The sequence below is a fragment of the Uloborus diversus genome, chromosome 4 (genome assembly GCF_026930045.1).
Source record: "Uloborus diversus isolate 005 chromosome 4, Udiv.v.3.1, whole genome shotgun sequence".
Lineage (NCBI taxonomy): Eukaryota > Metazoa > Arthropoda > Arachnida > Araneae > Uloboridae > Uloborus > Uloborus diversus.
In genome coordinates, this window is record NC_072734.1 from 86674916 (window position 1) to 86697977 (window position 23062).

The window sequence follows — 23062 nt, forward strand, 5'->3', positions numbered from 1 at the left end:
CGCGATAATGAGGTTTGACTGTATATACAGTTAAGCACCTTTTATACATTTCTCTTTGATATGGTTTTTATCAATTATACGTTTTTAAAATTGGTCCCTTGCAAAGTCTAATACACATTAACCTATACCTATTATACATTTTTTCGTTTGTACGCTTTTTTCATACAGTCCCATCAAAAGTGTATAAAAGGTGCTTCACTGTATATATTTTTTCAACAATCAATTCATTTACTAAATTAATACTTTTCACTAAATATTGTGATTCTGCCATCATATTCTCGGCCCTTTTGATAAAATCGAGATTTTTTCATTCGTTAGCATGGTGCCAACGATATACATGTATATACATTTTTATATTAATTATAATTATTTAACAAAAATAGCTAGACAAATTTTTAAAAAGTAGGAAATATTTTTTTTTTCTTTTATAGTACTTGTTACAAAACAACTTTAATAATACTTAAATTAGTTAACTTGTAAAAACCCTACAGTGATTTTGCATTTAAAGGCAAGCTCAGGATTAATACAATAGGTTATTTTTGTTTCAGAAAAGGAGGTTACTGAAATTGTTTTCTTAAAAAGTGAGTGTATATTTAATGTAGAAAAGAAAATAAATGAAAATGCACTCAATTTTAAAGAAACATTTATTTTAAAGTCTGTCACTGAGGCGGCTGTCGTCCACGGCCAAATCCTCCTTTCTGTAAGGGGGGAAAAAAGAAACAGATTAGAGAAACAAGTGCAACACAGAACAAAGAAAACAGGATCATTCCACGTCAAATCGCCTAAATTAAATAGTCGGCTGTGCTGTCATGTCTCCGATTTTTTCCATTATTTTTTTTACGAACATATCTATGAGAAAAGTCAAAATTATTTTTTTAAGATTTTTTGAATGAAAATTACGCTCCGGAGATTTTTTTCAAAAATTCGATTTTTGTTCGGTGACTCCGAAAAATGATAAAAATTGAATTCTTGAAAAAATACTCCAAAGCATAATTTTCATACAAAAAATCTAAAAAAAATAAATAAATAAATAAAATAATTTGGGCTTTTCTCATAGATATCTGTTCATAAAAAAATAATGGACAAAATCCGAGACATGATAGGTGATTTGAGGTGAAATGACCCAACACTGAATTGAATACCTACAGCTTCTTAATAAAAACCAAATGTTTACCATCATGCTTAAATGTACATTAAGCATTACAAACTGATTTATCTTACAGTATATGATCAAAGGAGCAATACTTTGAAAGCAGTATAAGTGCTGACAAAAATTAAGATTTTTTCAAAAAAAAAAAAAAAATTAACACCTGCACTCATCACTAGCATAGTCCTAGTTTTTTTGATCATATGCTACAGTACTAAAATAATGAACAGTATATCATTCATAACTTATGTGTTCTTGTCTTTATATGTGTCTTTTCAATGACCAAGTTTCTGCCGGGTTTCCTCTCAAACAATGGTCAGAAGTAGCGCGAACTCGCACTGGATTTTAGGTTTATTTTTTCAGTTAACATTTCATATCACAATTTTAAAAAACTATTTACTTGTTAGTAAAATCAAAGTGTTGTTATTTTTAGGGTGTAGCTTTAAGAGATGTAGAGGTATTTAATTTCCAAGATGGTGGTATGAGTTCCTCTATTCTCCAGCTCTATTTTGATTTGCTCCCAGCAAAAACATTCCTGTGATCATTATTATTAGGCTGGAGCTTAAAAGTCCCCCCCCCCCAAAAAAAAATCCATACTTTTACATCTCGCACAGTTTCATTTGAAATAAAAATGATACATAAAACACTTTAACAATGCATTAAAATATTTAGAAGTAGTTGTTAAACAATTTATTTACCATATTGCACTAATACCGCATTGATTTTTGGTGGTAAGAACTTGTAACTGTAATAGCAACTTAGTTTCATCATGATTTATTTTCCCACCCTATTCTCTAATAAGAACAATGGCATTCAGCATCATCATTTACAACTCATAAGCCTATAATTATCTCATTCTTATAGTCATCTATCTCTTAGCACCCACAATTCTAGATTACATCCCAGATATTTCACCAGAAGATTCTACAACTGAAATAATATCATCAACAGATTTACAAGCAATCTCTACCCCTTTTTAGTCGGAACTTAATTCTGTATAGCAGTCACGTTCACTAAATTAGTCCTGACAAATACCACAAATGGTTAGAAAATTAAGAGATGCAAATTCTGAAATGGTGGAAAATGTTAAAATAATTCAGCAACAAGCCACTGTAAGGACTGCAGGAAACTTGTGGTGAAACCTAAGTTTTCATTCCTATAAGAACACGTGTGCATGTAGTCCTTGATCTTCTTTCGAAGTTAGTTTATACTGAGATTCGAACACCCATCAAACGGCTTATTTTGGCCGCGATATTCAGCAAGCAATGATTTTCATTTACAGTATTGAGATTTTGGTCAGGTATCATTAAACTACATAGACTTACGAAAAGTACATAGCACATATTGTGCTAATTTACAGCACTTGTAAATATGTTTAGCATGAAAAAGTTTACCTTTCTGTTAGATTGATTGAAAACTTTTTTCTAAAACTAGCTTTTCTCTCACTTTCAACATACACACAGTAATTGATTAAAATAGAGCTTTTTACTTTCTTCTATATCTAATATATAGAAGAAAGTATTGGATTCGTGCAAATTTTCGAATTCCGAATTTTGACGGATTCGAACGTTTTGAGGTGTGCTGAGTTCATTTCGACTATTTTTGGAAAATGTCTGTCTGTCTGTGTGTGTGTGTGTCACGTCTGTGTGTGACCAGTTTTTTGTGGCCGCTCTACAGCAAAAACTACCGCATGAAATCGAACGAAATTTAATACAATAATGTGCCCGTATGTGAACTTGTGCCCATTGGTTTTTGGCGCGAATTCCTCCAAGGGGTGTGGAGCAATGGGACGTTTTTTGAGTTACGCGTGCTTGCTATTCCTCAGGAAGTAACTGGCGGAGTCAAACAAAATTTGGTCCATATGTTGCCATTAACAGGAACAGGTGCTGATTCAATTTTGGTATCAATAACTCAAACGGGGGTTGAGCTATAGAACGTTTTTTTGTCGTCAATTGTGACTGCTGTATCTCAAGAAATAATGAACGGAATGAAAGAAAAATTTATCGGCAAGTAGCCCTTAGTGGGTATAAGAGCTGATTTTATTTCGGTGTCGAAAGCTGAAAAGGGGGTGGCGCAATCGAATGTTCTTTTTTTTATTGTGAGTGCCATATCTCAAGAAGTAATGCTACGTTCTGGATGAAATTTGGAATAAATGTGAATCTATTTGTAAATAGGCGTTGTTTCAATTTTGGCGCCAATCGCTCCATGGGGGGCTGATTTTTTTTTTTTTTTTTTTTTGTGTAAATAAAAATAGCTTTATAAATGCAACAGTAAGAAAGATAAATTGTAATACTGTCGTCTGCTTATTTCACGTGATTTTAATTTTTGGGAAATAATCGGAAATGTTATCGCAATGATTTAAAATTAATAGCTGTTGCCATTTTATGTTTGTTAACAAATAAAACATCTAATTAATTCAAGCAAGGCTTTTAAAATAACTTTCAAGTCGTTCTTTGCTTTGCTTTTGTGGGAATTCAGGAATTCGGACGGCCGTCAGATTTTTTTTTTTTTTTGTTGCTGGGAATATTGCATTCTCTTCAAGCATAGGGATTGATCAGAATTCACAAGAAAGATATAGAAGAAAGTTTCGTGATGGCCACAACATACTAGTTGTGTTGTGTAAAAGTTCAAATATCAGACTGTTTGATTATCTAGAGGGACCTAATTTTTGAAAATCCAAATTAGTAGCAGAAGTTTGCCCCAGGTGAGTGGAGAGAAGCAGCACATTTTATGGCAAATCTAGCAGACGCAATGAATAATTTATGTTTAATGTACAATGGTACAAGTTAAGTTTATTTTGAAAAATTATTTAATTTCTTATGTTTTCATAATTTATTGTGACAAATTCATTTTGATTGTTTTTAAACAAAGATTTAAAACATTAGTAAGTAAAGTACAAAAGCATGGGTGCCACTCTAAAAATTGGCCAGGACTGAAAAGCACGTGGCTCCATTTCGCCACCAAAATGTTAGCGCTTAGTTTGTTTTATGTTTTAGACATATATAATGCTAATTTTTGATGCTGACTCTATATAGTAAAAACCAAATTGTAAGATTAAGTAAAAATTAAAATCTAAATAAAAAAATCACATATCATTTTCCAAGATTTTTAAGAGGTAAAAAAGTAGAAAAAGAACCTAATAATAACATACAATTAAAAAAACTTACTATTTTCTACTGCAGAAAAAAAGCTTCAGATTGTATAGTTCATGTTACATAAATAGTTCATATTTCATACAAAAAAAAAAGTAATTAAAAAAAATTCAGGTATGAGATTCTTGGCTATAAGATGCATTGTGATAAAAACTTTAACGAAACTTTCCAGATTAAGATAAGAATGGTTGAAATCAACAGATTGAGTATGAGTATCTTAGTTATTTTTTGGAAAAAAAAAAAAAACAGCTTATATTTTTAACTTTAGCAGATGGGCCGGTTTTTTGACCTCAGAAGAATAAGACCTTTTTTGAGAGTGAGAGATTCAAAAGTAAAGATTTGTTTCATCTATAAAAATCATTTTGAACATCCATGGAAAAAAAACGATGGCCGAAACTTTTGAAAAGTCGGAATTCCGTCCCTTGGACAGAAGTGTGGCAGCCATGTACAAAAGGAATATTATCAAAATGATTTAATAATATGGTTATTTAGAATTTAAAGATCAGAACAAAGAGAGAAAAAAAAAAGTAAAAGAAGTTTTGGGCAAGTTTTTATAGCAGTTAGTAGCTTGATTATCCGAATGGGGTCCAGTCCAAATTAATTCAGATATTTGGAATCACACTTCTGTCTTTTTTTAAAAACAAAAACTTTCTCCTTTCTGACAATTTCATTCTTAAAATTTTTAAATAGAGATAAACTTACAAATTCGAATTTTGGTTCAGCGCCTCCAAGGCCAACATCTCCTCTCTTGTCAGGACCACCTATTAAAACAAAAATTAACATGAGCTGTGATTTGGTCCACACCAATTTACAACATAAAATCTGATAAATCTTGTACTAATGTATGATCTCAGGGTTGATAAAAATCATATTTTCTTTTTAAATAAAAAAAAGATCAGATCTTTTTAAATCAGATTTTTGAAATTTAAATATATCTGATACTAGCAAAATAAACTTTGAGTTGATTTTAAATCAGATAATTTTATAATTTTAGTCACATCTAACAACCATGAACTGCAGGTGCTAAGTTTGACAAAAACTTGCTACAATATCAAGTCTCATATCCCTAGATGGGTCTATTTCCCAGACATTTTTTTTCTTAGTAACAAAAATAAACATCTTCCCCTGTTCTACTAAAAAAATTTTTTTAAATAAAATAGAATTATGTTCACTGTGGAAATGAAAAATAAAAATATCAAGTAGTGAGTAATTTTCCTTCAATGTTTTTTTTTTTTTTTTTGAAAAAAGAAGCACGAAACAAAATGTATGATTAGGAAAAAAAAAAACACCTGTTTTAAATCTTTAATAAAATTGATCAAAGACTGAAAAATAGACAACTTTTTTTTAGAATTCTTGTCTTATTGATTTGCATATTTGTATCAGTTTTGATTAAATGGAAGTTGGAAGGACTGTATGATAAGTTGAATTTTTAAATGAAAAATTAAATAGCTTAACTCTAAACAGATAAATATCAAATCTAGTTTATTCTGCTTAATTTCATTGAAAAGTCTTGTTTCATTTATCCTTTGCAAGTTCTTTTTAATCTTATTGCTATTATGATTTTTTTTTCCAACAATTTCAATTTACTTCATTCAACAAGAATATTAATCATTACTTTTTCTTTTGGTAAGATTGTTTATAATTAATAGCTGTTTGTTTGTGGGTTTTTTAATAAATACTCTGAACTTCATGTTTATCAACTTCTTTCTTCTGAACTTAATTTTAATCTTTAAAAATCACGATTTAAATCACTTAACCCTGTATGTCCTAGAACTCAAATTGATTACCAATTCTCATTTACATGATTTTTTGAGCATTTTTTGCTAAAAACCATTTATATCTAACATTTTCCAGGGGCGAGGATGGACGGATACTCTGTCAGTTTTCCCAGACTTACAAAGAATTGACTGATTTTCCCCAACTTTCCCAGCTAGCAAAATCTAATAACTGATAAATGTTTAGCCTTTCATATAATGGGTGATAAAATCAGGGTTGTTATAAAAACAAGTTTTTTTTGAAAATAAAAACTTTTTTTTTTGTTTAAACTGGGTTTATTTGGTTTTTATTACTATCAGTAAAGAAAAACAATTTTATTTTAGGAAAATCATGAAGATTTTATGAATTATTTGTTAATTACTATTCATATTTATACCTAATTTCTTCACAATTATTAAACAGTTAAATAAATAATCAAAGAAATAATGTACTGCGATAGTTTCAGACTTTATTAACTATGAATAACCAAGTATATATTCTTGCAAATTAATTTCCTCATAATCATAGCTATCTACTATAAATAATAGTATAAAATTATAATTAAAATCACGCATTCTTAAACATGGAGAGTATTTTGCAGTGTCTACAAATGACTCATAAGTCTGATGTACATTATACAACTTTAAAAATCGAAAGGTCAACGCTTATTTTGTTTAAAGATTTTAAAAAAAGTTACAAATCATATTAATTTATTTACCTACAATGACAACAATTATAGAAACAGGATAAGAAAGTTTTAAGAAAATCATTGTTTTCTATTGTCCTCATTGTTTCTCCTGGTTTAATACATTTACATAATCTGTTAACATATTTTAATAATGAAGGCTGTCATAAAAATTAATGTTTATTGACACTTCCACCATTCCTACATGACTTTTATTACATTGGAATAAAAAAAGTTCTTTGAAAGGTGAAAATTTGGCTTTTTTTTTTTTTTAATAAGAGGGCAGAGTTACATGAATTGTTTTCTGTTTACATAATTTTTTACATTTTCTTTTCTTGCTCTGACTACATCGTCTATCGAGGATGCAAAAAGGGTGCAGGTACAAGCACACTTTTCTGCTTATTCGAAGTGTTCTTGAACTTCTTTCGTTATTTTTTCTCTTGTCCTTTAAATATTCTAGTGTTAAGATATATTTACACTATGCATCGCTTCAATGGTATACAATCTATCTTAATAAATCTAAAGTAATCAAGCAAATTAGGTAGTACATGAAGTTTTGGTTGAAATATGCTTTTTGGACTATTTTGAAATGCAAATAATGATAACTAAAAATTATAAAAGAGCTACTTGGATTTTTTCCATGTATTTTTTTAAAAACTTAATTGGTCTGCCTTGTATATTTATGTACCTAATAGAAAAGCTGCATGGATATTGAAAAAGAAAATATAAATAAAAATTATTTAGCAAGTTTACATTACCTAAAAAAATATAATTCTAAATTTATTAAATCTGTAATTTATTTAAAAAGCTTTGCTAGTTACTTTGCATTAATTAGAATTTACTCTTTGCAATAATATGTAAAATTTGTGAAAACATTTGGGGAAAACAATGAAATTTTCAAAAAAAAAAAAAAAAAAAACTTGGTTTAAACCAAATAACCCTAGGTAAAATAGTACTATATTTTGAGTAAATTTTCTGCTTTCTTGCAATTAGTTCTCAAAGACTTGTCTTTTTCATTTTTATTGCAACAGCAGGTATATTTGCAAATAATTAAAATTAGAGATGAACGGAATATTCGATATACTGCCTATTCGGCAAATGGAATAGAAAACAAAGTAAAATACATGATAATTGGTAAACAAACACTTTTCACAGTGAATGAAAGTTACAGTATAGTACTATAATACAAAGTTTTGTAAGTGAGCTAAATGCAAGATTCTTTATTTATTACATAACATGTAACCAGGAGTATCAGAATCAAATCATATACCAGGAAAAAAATTAATTATCCACTTAAGCCAAAAACCAAATATGCTCTTTACTATGTTAATTTGTTTTGCGTTCGGAATATTATTTTTTAAAAATTTGTTATAATTTAATAATAATACTTAATGTAGATAATTTTTAAAAGGTTAAATGGAAATACATTTACATTTTAAGAAATAAAAAATCATTTTATATTTTAAACCGACAAAAAATTTAAAGACTAAAACTAAGATTTTTTAAAACTAAATGTTCAGCATTTGGCTGAATATTTGGTTTGAATTTTAACCGAATATTCGACATTGGATGCATTTTTACAAAAAATTCTTCTAATCTGGGTAAGAATTAGAGGGTGAAAAATCATTGAACGGCCTTTAAAAAATCATTTAGAGTTTAAGTTGAAATTACATAACATTTACACTATAATAAACAAAAAAATATAATTAAGAACTACTATTGGTTAACTTACCAGGAGCCCATCGATATCCTTCTCTGTCACTAGCTGTTTTTGGTGCAGCATCTGGAGCTGAAAAATAAAAACATCAAAGTAAGAATCTTCTTAATGATGAATCTTAACTATTTACAGCACAAATTGTTCATACAAAAGTGGCAATATTTTTCTGACGGGCATTTGAGGCGGAGAGAGAGCAAACTGCAAAAAATATTCAGTCTACAATCAGTGGTGTTCCCATAGGACATACCATCATACATGCCAACCTCCGAAGGAATAAAAACAGGAGATTCAACTAGAGGTATATAGATGATTCACCAGCGACATCTTCACAACAGAATTATATTATGCTTTTAAATAATATTAATACTAAATTTAAAGTGAAATGGGGATTTTTGACAGATATAAGCAAATTGGTAGCAGCAAGAAAATATAGTGCAAAGGAAAAACCAAAGCACGTGCTTTGTTGAACATGAAATGTGCATGGGTGCCACTCTAAAAATTGGCCAGGACTGAAAAGCGCGTGGCTCCATTTCGCCACCAAAATGTTAGCGCTTAGTTTGTTTGATGTTTTAGACATATATAATGCTAATTTTTGATGCTGTAACTATATAGTAAAACCAAATTGTAAGATTAAGTAAAAATTCAAACCTAAATAAAAAATAACATATAATTTTCCAAGATTTTTAGGCGGTAAAAGTAGAAAAAAAACCTAATAATAAAATACAATTAAAAAACTTTCTATTTGTTACTGCAGAAAAAAGTTTCAGATTGTATAGTTCATGTTACATAAATAGTTCATATTTCATACAAAAAAAAGTAATTAAAAAAAATTTCAGGTATGAGATTCTTGGCTATAAGATGCATTGTGATAAAAACTTTAACGAAACTTTTCAGATTAAGATAAGAATGGTTGAAATCAACAGATTGAGTATCTTAGTTATTTTTTGGGGGAAAAAAACAGCTTATCCTTTTAACTTTAGCAGGTGGGCCGGTTTTTTGTCCTCAGAAGAATAAGACCTTTTTTGAGAGTGAGAGATTCAAAAGTCAAGATTTGTTTCATCTATAAAAATCATTTTGAACATGGAAAAAAAACCGATGGCCGAAACTTTTGAAAAGACGGAATTCCGTCCCTTGGACGGAAGTGTGGCAGCCATGGAAATGTGGAAAGCTCCCAAAAAATTAATATTTATTAAATGAGTTATTAATTGGACAAATTCTTATTCTCTGACATTGGTATACTAGAACAGGGCGCCATCTAGGGAGAAGAAAGTAAACTTCTTGATGATTCATGAAAAAACTCCAAAAACGAGAGAAAATGGTAAAAAAAGGGAAATCGGGAAATGGAAGCAAAAAAACGGGAGTCTCCCGTTAAAAACAGTAGAGTTGGCAAGTATGTACCATGTACGCTGTATACTCTCAAAGATTTTTTTTAGACGTTTTAGACCCTTATGTCTAAAAAATGTGCCCCTCAAACTTCAAAAAATTTCATATTGTGACATATATTGTATATGATCGCATCATACATCATACACATATTGTGCATTGATTACTGGGAATATAGCCTCAGAAAATTTGATGGGAACACATCCCTGTCTACAATACAAGAATTATGAACACTTGACTTGAAACATTGTGACTTTGTGAAAATCATAAAATTGCGTAACAAGAATGTTTAGTTGCAAAAATATATATTATAAGCAGAAATTTTAGCAATACAGATGTACAAGATTTTTAGAATTGAGATAAATAAATGCATTCATACTTTGAATGAAAAATGAAAATTCTAATTCAACATTTAATCATTGCTAGATAAAATAGATTCATGTGGTGCACATTAGAGATGAGGCAGCTAGAACTTGAAATATATTCTGGCCTCAGGCTCATGATAAGATTTTTAATCTTCAATCTCCATACAAATACTTTCTCTATTGAAGATGGATTCTACTTTGCTCTAGTGTAAAAATGCATAAAACTGAAACCATGAGATAAAATATTTCAATTTTCATTTTAGAATTTTTTTGTTGGGCAACAAAAGTATACTATTTCTTTCAAAAAAAAAAAGGATATTTGAATTAATATTTGCCTCTCATGAAAATTTAAAAAAAAAATAAGAAAAAAAAAACCAACAGTTTTTTTTTATAACATGTTTGTTTGTGACTACTTATTACAAGACATAATATACTAATTCATCTGAAATAGAGAGTTTTGAGAAAAGTTTTAATAAACTGATCTTTATTAATATACAGATTTATAAAAAATGTTCTGAACCAATCGCCGTTGAAATATAAGAACCCATTTTTGTTTAACTTAAAATAAAATAACAGCTGAGAAACCATGTTAGACTCTAGTGGGTTTGATTTTGAGTTTTTAACTCAGGCGGGCTCGGATTTTGACACGAGAAAATATTCCCTGCTGGTTCTTCAAATTTTCGGAGTCGGGCTTCCAAAAATGCACCCGAACTCATCTCTAGCGCACATTATGCATGAACATTCACGGCTGGGCATATATATTAGCTACAAATATGTGTTGTCTTGCGGCCACTGAGAGCCCCTCCCCCCATCAGTTTGGCCACAAGTTCCCCCCATAAAACTTGTCTAATTTCCTACTACAGTGGCCGCCGCCTGTATGAATCACGTTTGTTCTAAACAGTTTTGATTCTATAAAGCGGCTAAGGTACAGATGTGATATACCCCCCATTTGTTGCATCTGATTTTTGCACAAAATTGAAATAGTTTTCTAGCCAACGAGGTGATAATTTTCTAAGCATGGCATCCCCGGCAAAACTAACCTGTGTTTGGAAACCCAAAGGCAATCTTGGTTAATCTGTTACAACTTGTTTACTTGTAAATGGTTCCACGTTGGACAGATTCTTGTTTTTTCGTGCAATATACCTTATAGGAAATCTTATTTTGTGTTGTGTTTTGATGAATAAATATTAGAAAATGCCAGTTTCTTCAAACTTGACCGTTAGTTAAGAGTAAAATCCAACTTGGGGTGTGTCTCAGTAAGGTGCAATCGTTTTATGTGTTGTGTGTCAGATTGAGTGTGAGGATTAATACAATAAAAACGTTTTTTTTTAGCATAAAAAAAATCACTTCTGAATTTTTTTATGTTTTTACAAAATCTCAAAGATTTCTTGCAGTCTTTAACTTTATATATTTACTGCATGTAAATTTATTTTACAAAAATAGTACGGTTACTTTATTCTTAAAGATAATCCTTATCAATGTCAAGAACTATTCAGGCATACTCTGTAAATGTGCCTCCTTTAGGTACTGAAGTTCTGAAAATAAGTTTACTCTAGCATTTAAAAAAAAATAAAGGTGTTATTTTATGTAAAACATAGTAGATATTTTGAAAGCATTTCTGAATAACAAATTAATGTATGGTATTTTTGTATTGTTTATGTTTGTTATGTTCTGTCGAGACATTTTTACTTTTCATACATGGAAATTGGAATAACTTAACATTTTTTGGCTAAAATAGTTATACTTTGGGGGGTGTTTTCCGCTTTAAACATTGCATATTGAATCACTTTGCTCTTTTTTTTAGTACAGTATGAGACACAGGTGAGCTGTGATAGTAATTTCTTAATTTAAGCATTTTAAATACCTTCTAGTAATTTTTTTTGTGTACAAAAACTTACTAGTTTCTGGTATTTTTGAAGCAAATATTCACAATGTTTTTTTTTGCGTTTTGTATATATTGTGTTCTGAAGTGCTTTTATCATGTTTTTTTATCTGAATTTTTCCTGTTGGTGCTAAAAAATGAATGATGCATGACGTATGTCGTCATACGTTTTCTTGGCGCTAACAGGAAAAGTCGTCAAGGGTGGGGTATACGACATTAGTTCCGCGGCTAATTCAATAAATCTGGATTTTTTGTTTTTTGATAATTATATTCATTAAAGTGGTTGATTCAATAAAATGGCGTATACTGTACCCAGATTCTTTTTCAAAGTTTGGGGATAAATTAATCAAAGAAGTTTATCTGTTTCTTTTTATTTTTTGACAGATGACTGAAAGCATAAGACATGTGAAATAGTGAGAAGCAAAGGGATATAACAGGCAAAATTAAAAATTTGGAGATTACCAGAACAAATGGTAGGTAAGCCTGTTTTTTGTTTTGGGGCAAGAGATAGTACCAGTAGCTCTGGTAAGTGCTGCTGTATAGCAGGATTTAGAAAAAAATTCAATGTAAGCCTTCCTAGAATGCTATCTCTAAACCTTTTTTTTTTTATACCCAAAACTTGAAAATGTCCACTTACATCCCTGCTTCTCATTCTCACTGCTTCATATGATTGCAAGAATTTTTTTTTTTTTTTTGAAAGCAAAAGACAAACCCTTATTAAAAATTTAATCCACAAGTTTTAAAAATGTTGAATAATTTTAGTTTTATTATTTGCCAATCCTCAAACAACTTGCAATTTACAAGCATTGGAACTGTTTTAAAAAGGTTTTTGCAAGACAAATAACAATGTTGAGAAATGCTGAAAATATTAATTTTGCTTTGATAATTTATAACATATCTTACCTCTAGGTCTTTGCCGGGTAGTTTCAGAACGAACTTGTCTCTTCAAAGTTGAGGGAACAATTTCTGGTGGCAAATTCAACACAGTACGGAGATATTGAATGCCTTCATTTGTTAAATACCAATAATAGTGTCTCCAAGCAAATTGTTCTTTGACTAAACCTTTAGACTTTAAACTTTGTAGTGCTTTAATTACATGTAAATTTGGTACATTTTCCAATTCAGGATGCTTAGGAGCATTGAAATCTTTTTTTGCAACAAGAACACCTTCTTTAAAAAGGTATTCATATATTGCAATTCGATGAGCTTTTGGCATCAACATAATGAACCTATAAAAGGTAAAAAATAATGTAACCTTTTAATTACAAATATGAATTTAATAGATTTTATATTTTAAAGAATCTCACTGGGGAACCACACCAATTGAGTGATAACATAAAATTTTTTTAATTAGTAACAATTGAAAGAAAATTGAGAGATTTTTGACGAAAAATTTTTGTCGTCCCCCATTATTGAGACAATCAACTTGCCATAACTCAAATAGTCCTTTAACTCTAAACTTTTCATTGTGTCCAAAACTCTAAAATATGCTGTGGAAAATTCCATAACTTAAAAAGCTTCAGTCGGTCCTTTGGAACTTCCTGTTAGAGTTGAACGTATAAAGTCTTAAAAGACTCAAAATTTTTAGAAAAGTGCCAACTTACAAGAAATTAAAAAACCCATGCATAAGTCCAACTAATGCTACTTTTCAGGAATCAATAAAAAGTGATTATTTCATTCAGAAATGAACTAAACTGTACGAAAATGTATATGACAAATCTAGCCACAAGTAGGATTATTACATCACCTAAAATTACGTTTCATTTCATCACTGAAATTGATTATTATTAGTTTTTTTTTTATTTGGACTTAACCCTTTCTGAAATAAATATCCTGAAGGCCTTGTTTGCAGTTATGAAAATATAAATCATGTGAAATAGATTTGTTTCATACTGATTTGATAATTAGTGAAATAATAAAGCCTGGTGTAAAAGAATACAAAAACTAATAAACAATTAAAAAGCAAAAGTTTACATGTGTATAAAAATATATTCATATTCAAATTCATCAAATACATCCTCCATGGAAATATTTTTTTCTATCCTTCTCTTGTGTAGTTTTGCATACCAAGTTTGATGAACATATTAGTATGACTTTGTTGCACTGAATAATCTTGACATTTTTTTTTTCAACAATATGAAAATTTTGCCTTTATACCCAATATTGGCAAAGGTAGTTCAACCGAAAAGCATTACTTTGCAATATTCTCTTGAAAACAGTATACAAAATAGCTAGCCTGAAACCGCTCTGATAAGATAAATAAATATCTTTGTGCTGAACAGTAAAGTAAGAAAAAAAATGTCAGAAAAGCACAAATTTGCAGCACAAATCTGCGAATTTGTGCTTCTCGGATGTTGTTTTTTCTTACTTTGCTCCTTTGATATTCTATCGAATATTTAAGCACCATGAATGTTGATTAGAGACATACCGAGTACTCGATAACTACTCGGTACTCGGCCTACTCTGCCAATTTGCCGAGTACTCGGTACTCGGCGAAATTCTGATCAGATACTCGGCCAATACCGAGTAGTTGCAAAAAATTGAATATTGTCCAAGACAGATACTAAAATTTATAAAAAAAAAAGAGTAAGCATTATATTCTGCAATCATTTACAATTAAAATTTGTAAGTCAAACTTAAATTTTGAGAATAATGAAGTTTGTAATGCTTCAATGAAATAAATCTTTATTTTAATGTCCCCAAAGTAAATAAAGCTTATTTATTAAAAATTAGGCAAAAAAGGTAAGTATAGAAAATATGGAATTTTTATATTAAAAATGTATTTTTGCTACAAACAAAAATTAGTTATAAAAAATATAAAAATACCTTTGCTTAAAAAATAAAAGGAAATAAAACAACGTTAAAAGCACAGTGCAGGAACACTGCAGTCACGTGTTTTGGCGTTTCAAGGAATTCCTTTTCAATGCACAAAATAGGAGCTCGTGAATTTAAAGGCATCGGACAAAAGTCGGACTTTTTTGTCGAATGTCTTTACATTCTTTAACTCACATGTTATCATGGGTGCAAGTTTGGTGATGTGTTCAAGACGGAAAATATTTTCAGTCCCCCCCCCCCCCCGCATGCGGGCTTAAGAAAAAATTTGTATGCATAAATGTTGCAGATTTTAACAATGCCAGTTTTAGAATGTTTGATTTAAATTTTAAGCCTTTAAAATTGTAATATTTAAGTGTTTTGTCATCATAATTCCAAAAAATCTAAAATCCGACAAAAAAAAAAAAAAGTGTGGGGGGGGGGGGGTCTGGGGGCTCTCCCCCAGAAATGTTTTCAAATTTAAGTCCAAAAAACGCTGTGGTAGGCCATTTTGGTAAAGATCAGAGAAAGGAGGGGTTCAGGGACTCTTACATCAATTATTTCAAACTGATAGTCCCAAAATCACAACATTGGGCAACCTTCAAAAAATATTAAAGAAAGAGGGGAAGGGGAGGGGACGCTATGGGATTTCCCCGAAATTGAAGATTTAAAAACGAAATTGTAATTTAAATTTCACAACGTTTATACGCTTTTTGAATGCACTACTTAAGGGAGAGAGTTCAGGAACCCTCCTTTGGCAATATTTCGAAATTGAAGTTTCAAAAACGCAATTTTAGACGATGTTGGATAATGTAAGGGGTAAAAGCGTTTGCAGCATACCACCATTAGTTTTTTGCCGATCGTAAACATTTTTATTGTAGCAATAAAATCGCTTAGGACATAAGATTTTCACTTTTGCAACATAAATCAGTTCTGATTCGAAAGCATACCCAAGGTAGCGCCAATAAACTAGAAAAGAAGGAAAGGTGGGGGAAGGGTAAGGCCGACTAATGATAATGAACTGTCACCATTCCGAAGTCTTCATTTGAAAAAGAATTCTTTTATAAGATAGCAGGTGGTGAAATTAGCAATAAAAAATCGCTTCAGGGAAGTAGATATATTTTTTAAACAAGATACCCTTTCCAACATTCATTAATTAAAAAAAGAAATAGGGGAACTGAATCCTAACCCCAGGCAGGGTTCCCGAATCACATCCCTCTTAAGGCACTCAAATATAGCCTGAAGTGGCGCTTTAAATATTTCAGCATCAAAGAATTTTCGGAAGAGAACTCCCGAACCCCTTCCTCACCACAAATTTCCTAAATTTCAATTTTGAAGTTTCAGTTTCTAAATTGTTTTGTTGGAATAGTTCCCCTCTTACCTATAAACATGACTTATGATCGCCTAAAAATTTTAATACTTTAATTTTGGAAACTTTTTGAAAAAATCTTCCTACACCCTTCCCCCTTAAGTCATCCAAAGATAGCCCAAAACAAAGCTCTTAAAATTTCAGAAACTAAAATATTTCGGGCTGGGGGTGCGGAGTACCCCCCCCCCTCTCATTGTGTTTACTAAACGCAGTGTAAGTTTTTGTTTAAGATTTATTTTTCTATTGAGAGAGCAACTCCCTTCCACACATCGCCAAAGACAACCCAAAGTTTTAAGACTTCAATTTCAATGCTTCGGGGAGAGAGACCCCTTTCCCCCGAACTCTTTCCTCTAAGGTCACTAAATTTTATTTAAATTTGCAGTTTCCTCTTTTCATCACCGAAGATTTAAGAATTTAAATTCTAAAACGTATTGAGAGAAAGCCTTCGCATTCCCTCTTCTTAAATCTTCCAAAGATTACCTAAAGCTGAGTTCTGAATACTTTAGCTTGTAATATTTTTCGGGAAAGGAGAACCCCGAACCCCAAGACGGTCCAAAGTTGCGCTTTTAAGACTCCAGTTTCGGAATTTCGCCTAAAGAGATCCCCCTCCCTCCCTCTTGACATTGACAAAGACAGCCTAAAAGATTTAAGACTTCAGTTACAAACACTTTTCGGGAGAGGGTCGCAAATGCCCTTTAACTTAAGTCATTTCAGTATAGCCTCAAATAGTTTTTAATACGTCAGCTACAAAACATTTTCATGTTAGAACACCAAAACCATCTCGCATAAATTCACCAAAGATTGCCTAAGTTAGTGTTTTTAAGACTCCAGTCTTCGATTTTTTTAAAACACACTTTTACATCATTACAGACAGCCTAAAACTTTTTGACTTTTAAATTTTTAAGAGGTTGCAGAGGAGAAATATCGAATCACTCCTAGCATCAAAAATATTTTCAATTCAGTTTTTCGATATTTTATACTGTAACCCGTGAGTAACCCCCCCCAGATTGTTCAAGATATCAACGTTTTAAGACCCCAGTATCGTGGGTTAATTTGCGGACAGATTACCCACTTTGCAAGGGCAGCGTTTTTTCGCAAACTCGTGCTGCCGTCATTTTTCTCCCCTTTCTTTTCTCTCCCCCCCCCCATCCCATATTTCCATTCTAGCGAGTGTTTGATTCAATGACATTAGAATTTAGTGATTCCTTAAGTCATTGTCAAAAATGCAGGAACGGTTGTCCATCGGTGTTTCCAACCAGCTTGAAATCCCCCCCCCCCGATTATTTCCAAAATTCTCATTTTCATTAAAATCTTCAAAATCCTTGATAGTTTCTGTTTTACCTGGTATGTGGACGCCCTTTGCTTTGGCGAAAATATTTCATTTATTTTTGTCAATCACTCTCATTCGGTGATGCAGATTCAACTCTTAAGACATTTTAAGAGCGTACATAATTTTCATTTATGCGTGTAAAGTTTGCAAAAAAAAAAAAAAAAAAAAGCAAATGAAAAAAACGAAAGAATGATTTAAAATAGCATGAGAAAAGGCTAAATTTTCAATTAGAGCCGATTGCCTCAAAAAATCAGGGAGAATAGCGAGCAATTCCTCGGTCTGCAATGCAGTGAGTTAGGTATAACAAAGCTATACCTAAAAAAAGTCAAACGGCGCGAGTCAAAAAGCCACTCCTCCAAAAGCACGTTGCAAACAAAACAAGCACATGGCGGAAAACCGAAAGAATGTCAATGTAAATTCGTGGTTATGGAACGGTCCAGTAATATTAAAGCATATTTTTCAAACACTCAATTTTTCTTTTTTCATTAAAATCTAAAAGAAAGTCACTGAATTTCTTTCCGTCCCGACCTCCGTCTCGGAAATTTTGTCAAGACGGAAATCCGTCCTGAGACGGAAGGTCTTGCACCCATGCATGTTATGCACTGAAAAAGACGTTCCTTGTAACGGGGGGGGGGGGGGGGGGGGGGGGGGGGGGGGGACACCACTCTTATGCAGACAATTTTTAATTCCCCAGTTCCAATACAAATAACTTTATTAAATCCCTGTCCTGTGGACACCTCTCTGTTGCGGACAAAAAAAACTGTCCTGTTAGTGTCTGCATTAGAGGGATTTTACCGTAATTTGTTTTAATTCCAACTTGATTATCATACCTTTTATTTATTTATTAAAAAAAAAAGTTTTGTAAAATTTTTGACACAAACAAATTTTTTTATGTAATTCATAGTTAAATTTCAGGAAGAATTTAGTTTTAATAACTATTATATGGACAAGGAGGTCTATACTACTATTCCAATAAGTTCAAAATTCATCACATGTGCGTCAGTGGTTCTACTTAAAACATAACTCGGCAGAGTAGTAAAAGGCTGAGTACTCGGTAACTCGGCCGAGTACTCGGCTACTCGGCCAAAGTGCTACTCGGTACGTCTCTAATGTTGATAATTGAAAACATTTGTCCCCCAGTAGAATCTTTTTCTGAAACATCAATTTGGGAGATAAGTTGTCAAAAAATGAAGGACACCTATTTAAGCAGTTACAGATTTTATTGTTTTCAAGAGATTTGAAGGTGAATCAATATTTCAAGATTTCACTTATAAGAGATTGGATTTCACATAGCTATAATTTGTCATATCTGTTGAAAATTCTGTCCCAAGACCCCGGACGCAAAGAACAAACGAAGGTCCCCTTAAGAAAAGTCATCAGCAATCTTGTTAAATTTCTTCTGTGGTTTTTCTAGAAAGTCTCCTGAAGTATTGTTCTTATTTTGACCAGCGCACATCTCACTGAAAGCATAGTTTTTTTGAAGTTCCTAGAGTAATAATAAAATCCCTAAGAAATTAGCAAATTTCATTCAGATTCTGTGATTCTGAATCAACACCGAGCTGAATAACCTACCATTACCAAAACTATGTTAGATCAAAGGAGTTATTTGGTTTTCATTCATTACGTCAAAAAATCTTACTATTTCTTCCTTCACTTTTAGAGCAGAAAGGGCATAAGTCCGGGACTTACGCCCTTTCTGACCTAAATGAAAAATGTTACCCCTAAATAAAGTGCTTTGTTGTACAAGAATAGACTTCCCTGCTAGACTAGTCAATGTCTCTACATACAAGCATGGTAAAAACACTGCTAACTCAAGTTTGAAAAAAATGCGACTTAAGCCCTTTCTGCCAAATAATCAATTAATTTGTGGTTTAACCAGTTGGATGGGACCCTGAAGAGAGCTAATTTTTTGATCCAGATCAGAAACACACTAATCCCTGGTCTAGCACCCACAGAGGTATTGTTTCACTTGAAGGATTTTGTGGCCACGGGCATATTTATGTCCCCCTCCCCCAGTCACCATGACTGAAGGCGGAGGATCTTCGACTGGCTAGGATCGAACTACGCGATTTCACTATATGCACATGGAAGGACAAAGTAACCAAAGACCCTTTCTTCCTATTTCAGCCTATTAACTTTAGAACTTCATATATTGATAACAAGGGTAAACATTGTTGTAATTATACTCTTTTGATTGTTTCTTATTCAGATTTTTTCATCATTACATTTTATATAGTTTCTTTTGTCAGAATATTTTTTTGGAATTTTACCATGTGAAGCAGAAAAAATTAGTACGACTATATTGCCTTTGCCTGCTCCACATCATTTGCAACAGGGATGGGGGGGGGGGGACAGAAACAATTTCTTGATAAATCTACTGTGTTCCAAATTATCAGTTTATTAGGTTTGACCTTTATAGCAAATGTCTCTGCCGTTTGTTAAAGGTCAAAGGGTTTGTATAATCCTAAACAACAGGCCCGTGGGAACCCTGCACCCCACTTACACGTAAAAACTTTTAATTTCTCAAAGCCGGAGGGGGGGGGGGGGAGAAAAACTGACCCCCTTATGTCGGGCCTGATCTTTCACTATAGCAATATTTAAAGTAAATATTAATACAGAAAGTCCTGGTTGAAAAAATGTTCCAACACAAAAAAATAGACAATAACTCATATTACAATGAAAAAAGATCGCTTTTGCTACAAACTTACTACTAAGCCTAATGATATCTTACCCTTTCAAAACGCATTACCTTGACGAATTTTTTAAGACCAAAAGTCGTCTAAGAAATTTAACATAATGCAGGCAACAGAAATCATTACGAATTAGTTTTCTTTAAGATACAAAATCAGTTAACACAATAAACACGTAGGCGATTTGCAAAGCTTTGAAAAAATTGTTCTTGTTTTTTACCCTACACAAAAAGGCAATCATATGATATTGAACAGATTTTTTTCTCTCATTAAAACGAAAATTCATAAATACCTTCGAAAGATAGAAAATTTTCCAATTCAGAGGATTATTAAACGAATTAGATCTTGTCTAAGCTCCCACAACTTTCTAAAATTTTCGACCGCATGCCACGAGCAACAGTTAAAAATGCAGTGAAAGAAACGTGACGTTATCCAGCAAGGCTTAATTATTGGTTATAGTTGAGGCTCATGTATGACGACCCTCATCATAACCAATGCATATTGCAGAAACCATAATCAGGTAGCAGGAAACCTTTACTTCCCCGTTTTTTTTTTTTTTTTTTTTTTTTGAAAAAAAAAAATAATAAATAAAGACCAGATAATTAGTAGTCTATTTGTACGGGGTGTAAAATTGGGCTTTAGAAAAGAAATTTTGAAAATTCCCTCGAATTTTCACGCTGTGTTATAAATGTAAGAGGGGTTTTGGACTCATTTGGGGAAGGGAGATACTCTGTATCAGTTGAGGAAGTGCACCATCGTCCTACGGGGGTATGGGATCCCCCCTGCGACAGTAACGCTCAATCTCGTAAACTAACATTTCTAGTTAACAGCCTCCCGAGTTAGGCCCGAATCTATACATTTTGGGCCTCCTCGCCTGCAGCAAAATCTGTAAGTCCCTCCGTGTATATTTTCAGCGTTTTTAAGTCTTGGTGCTAGTTTTTTGTATTCTCTTTAAATTTCTTGGACCGTTGAACTCCTTAAGTGCCGATTTACACGATTCCCGCTTTCGGACATCTGACGTCATTTTGAGCTCGAAAACCAGTTTTCGCGCCTCCAAAACCTGCCTGACTTCGTCGGGAATGGGTTGTGGATCGTCCACAACTCCAAGGGCGCGTTTCTAAACTCGAGACCGGTCGCGACCAAGCGACCGATCGAGACCAGGAGTGTTTATAAACTCTCTTCGGGGGCTCCGAACGAAACCCACTCGTGTTTACAAACTCCGATCGTGGTCATTTCGGTCGCGACCAGAGCGACCGCGCTTTTTCGCCGGGCGAATTCGTCACGTGACCGGTCGAATACTGTTTTTGCACAAATAGGCCCGCGAAACTACTCTTATTTACATTTTGTTGGCTGCCGCGCAGATTGAGAGTATTAGAACAAAATAGAAAAAAAGTGCATTTTAGTCGAAAATTCTCAATCATTTTAATTTTTTTTAACTACTGACAACCTGATCCACTGAATGTTTGGCGGAATCAACTCTTTTATTTTGTCTGTTCTTTTAGAGGAACACATTTACATTGCATGTTGAAGTTAGAAATTCATTCGTACAGCGGTCCTTAAACGTGGGGATAGAAAATAAATTTAAATTTTTACGCTCGAATGATGCATATGTAGGGTAGAATTTAAAGTTGAAATAATGGTAAATTTTTGTATTTAGCTTGAAACGATGATTGAAAGCTTCGTTATCATATTTAACGCATGATTGTTGGCCCTAATATGCTGTTACAGTTGATATTTTTGTCAACCTAAAATTTGTAACTTTAGATCTGCATTTAAGATTCTTTTGATTTTCAGTGTGTTGGTTTTAATGAACAAAATTCAGTTTTATTTGCTTCAAGCTAAATGGAAATTTTATATGTCAACACTAATTCCTTTTAAATTCTATTCCTTGTACATATTAACAGGATATTCTGTTTCTTTTTTTTCTGAACAAGAGTTTCATCAAATATAACAATATACTTCCAGTTTCAAAACTTCAACTGAAAAAGTTCTTTCTTTAAAGTAAAGCAGCTGCATTTATTCCATGTTAACAAAATGTGATAGTTCTAGCTGTATTACAGAATAGTACTTTTAATTTCCATTTTTTAATTTTAAATGGTCATCTCTACTGAATATTCTCTAAATTTGCCAAAAAACACAAAAAAGGATATATCTTTAAACATCTCTACAAAGGTACTAATAGAAAAGTGGACTGCCAGCTGAATATTACTTAGAACTAATTTTACATGTTAAGCTTTTGTTAACTTATGTATACAAGATAGCAAAAAACAATGAGTTCTCAATTTATACCAGGATACGTGTTCAACATATATTGCAGATTGCACAAGTAGGATGAAAGTGGCATTTTTTGAATTTGATTACCATTTAGTGTGAATGCTCCAATGCTTTTCTAGTACACAACAGCTTTCTTTGAAAATATGCGGATTTTCTCATGGATGGGGACACCACTTTTTACCAGAGCCTGAGCATCATTTTCGGTTGGTCGGGCACTGCGTGTTCAACCATATTGGGGAAGGGGGTATCATTACCTGTTCTAGCTTTTATTAAAATAGAACAGACTAGCATTTTTAGAAAAAGTTGATTTTTTTGAGCAATATACCTTACTATTCACATTTAACGCATCAAAGAATAAATTAATATTTGTGCAAAACAAAACTTTTGATGAAATTTCCAAAAAATCATATTCTGATTTTTGTTACAGCATTTAATTGGTGTAGTCCTGAAAAAAAAGGTGGGGGATAATGCTTACAGATGAATCAGTGGTATGTTCAATGAA

The 23062-nt window shown here is 32.1% G+C and overlaps 1 protein-coding gene across 1 annotated transcript; it reads right to left on the reverse strand.

Moving 5' to 3' along the window:
- Positions 1-628: 628 nt before the first annotated feature.
- Positions 629-20713, reverse strand: LOC129220190 (40S ribosomal protein S10b-like). The gene is made up of 5 exons (XM_054854551.1): positions 20579-20713; positions 12990-13315; positions 8472-8528; positions 5002-5060; positions 629-698 (listed from the first exon to the last, which is right to left on the reverse strand). The coding sequence occupies exons 2-5, from the start codon at positions 13306-13308 to the stop codon at positions 660-662; spliced, it is 474 nt and encodes a 157-aa protein (XP_054710526.1). The 5' UTR covers positions 13309-13315; positions 20579-20713; the 3' UTR covers positions 629-659.
- Positions 20714-23062: the final 2349 nt, after the last annotated feature.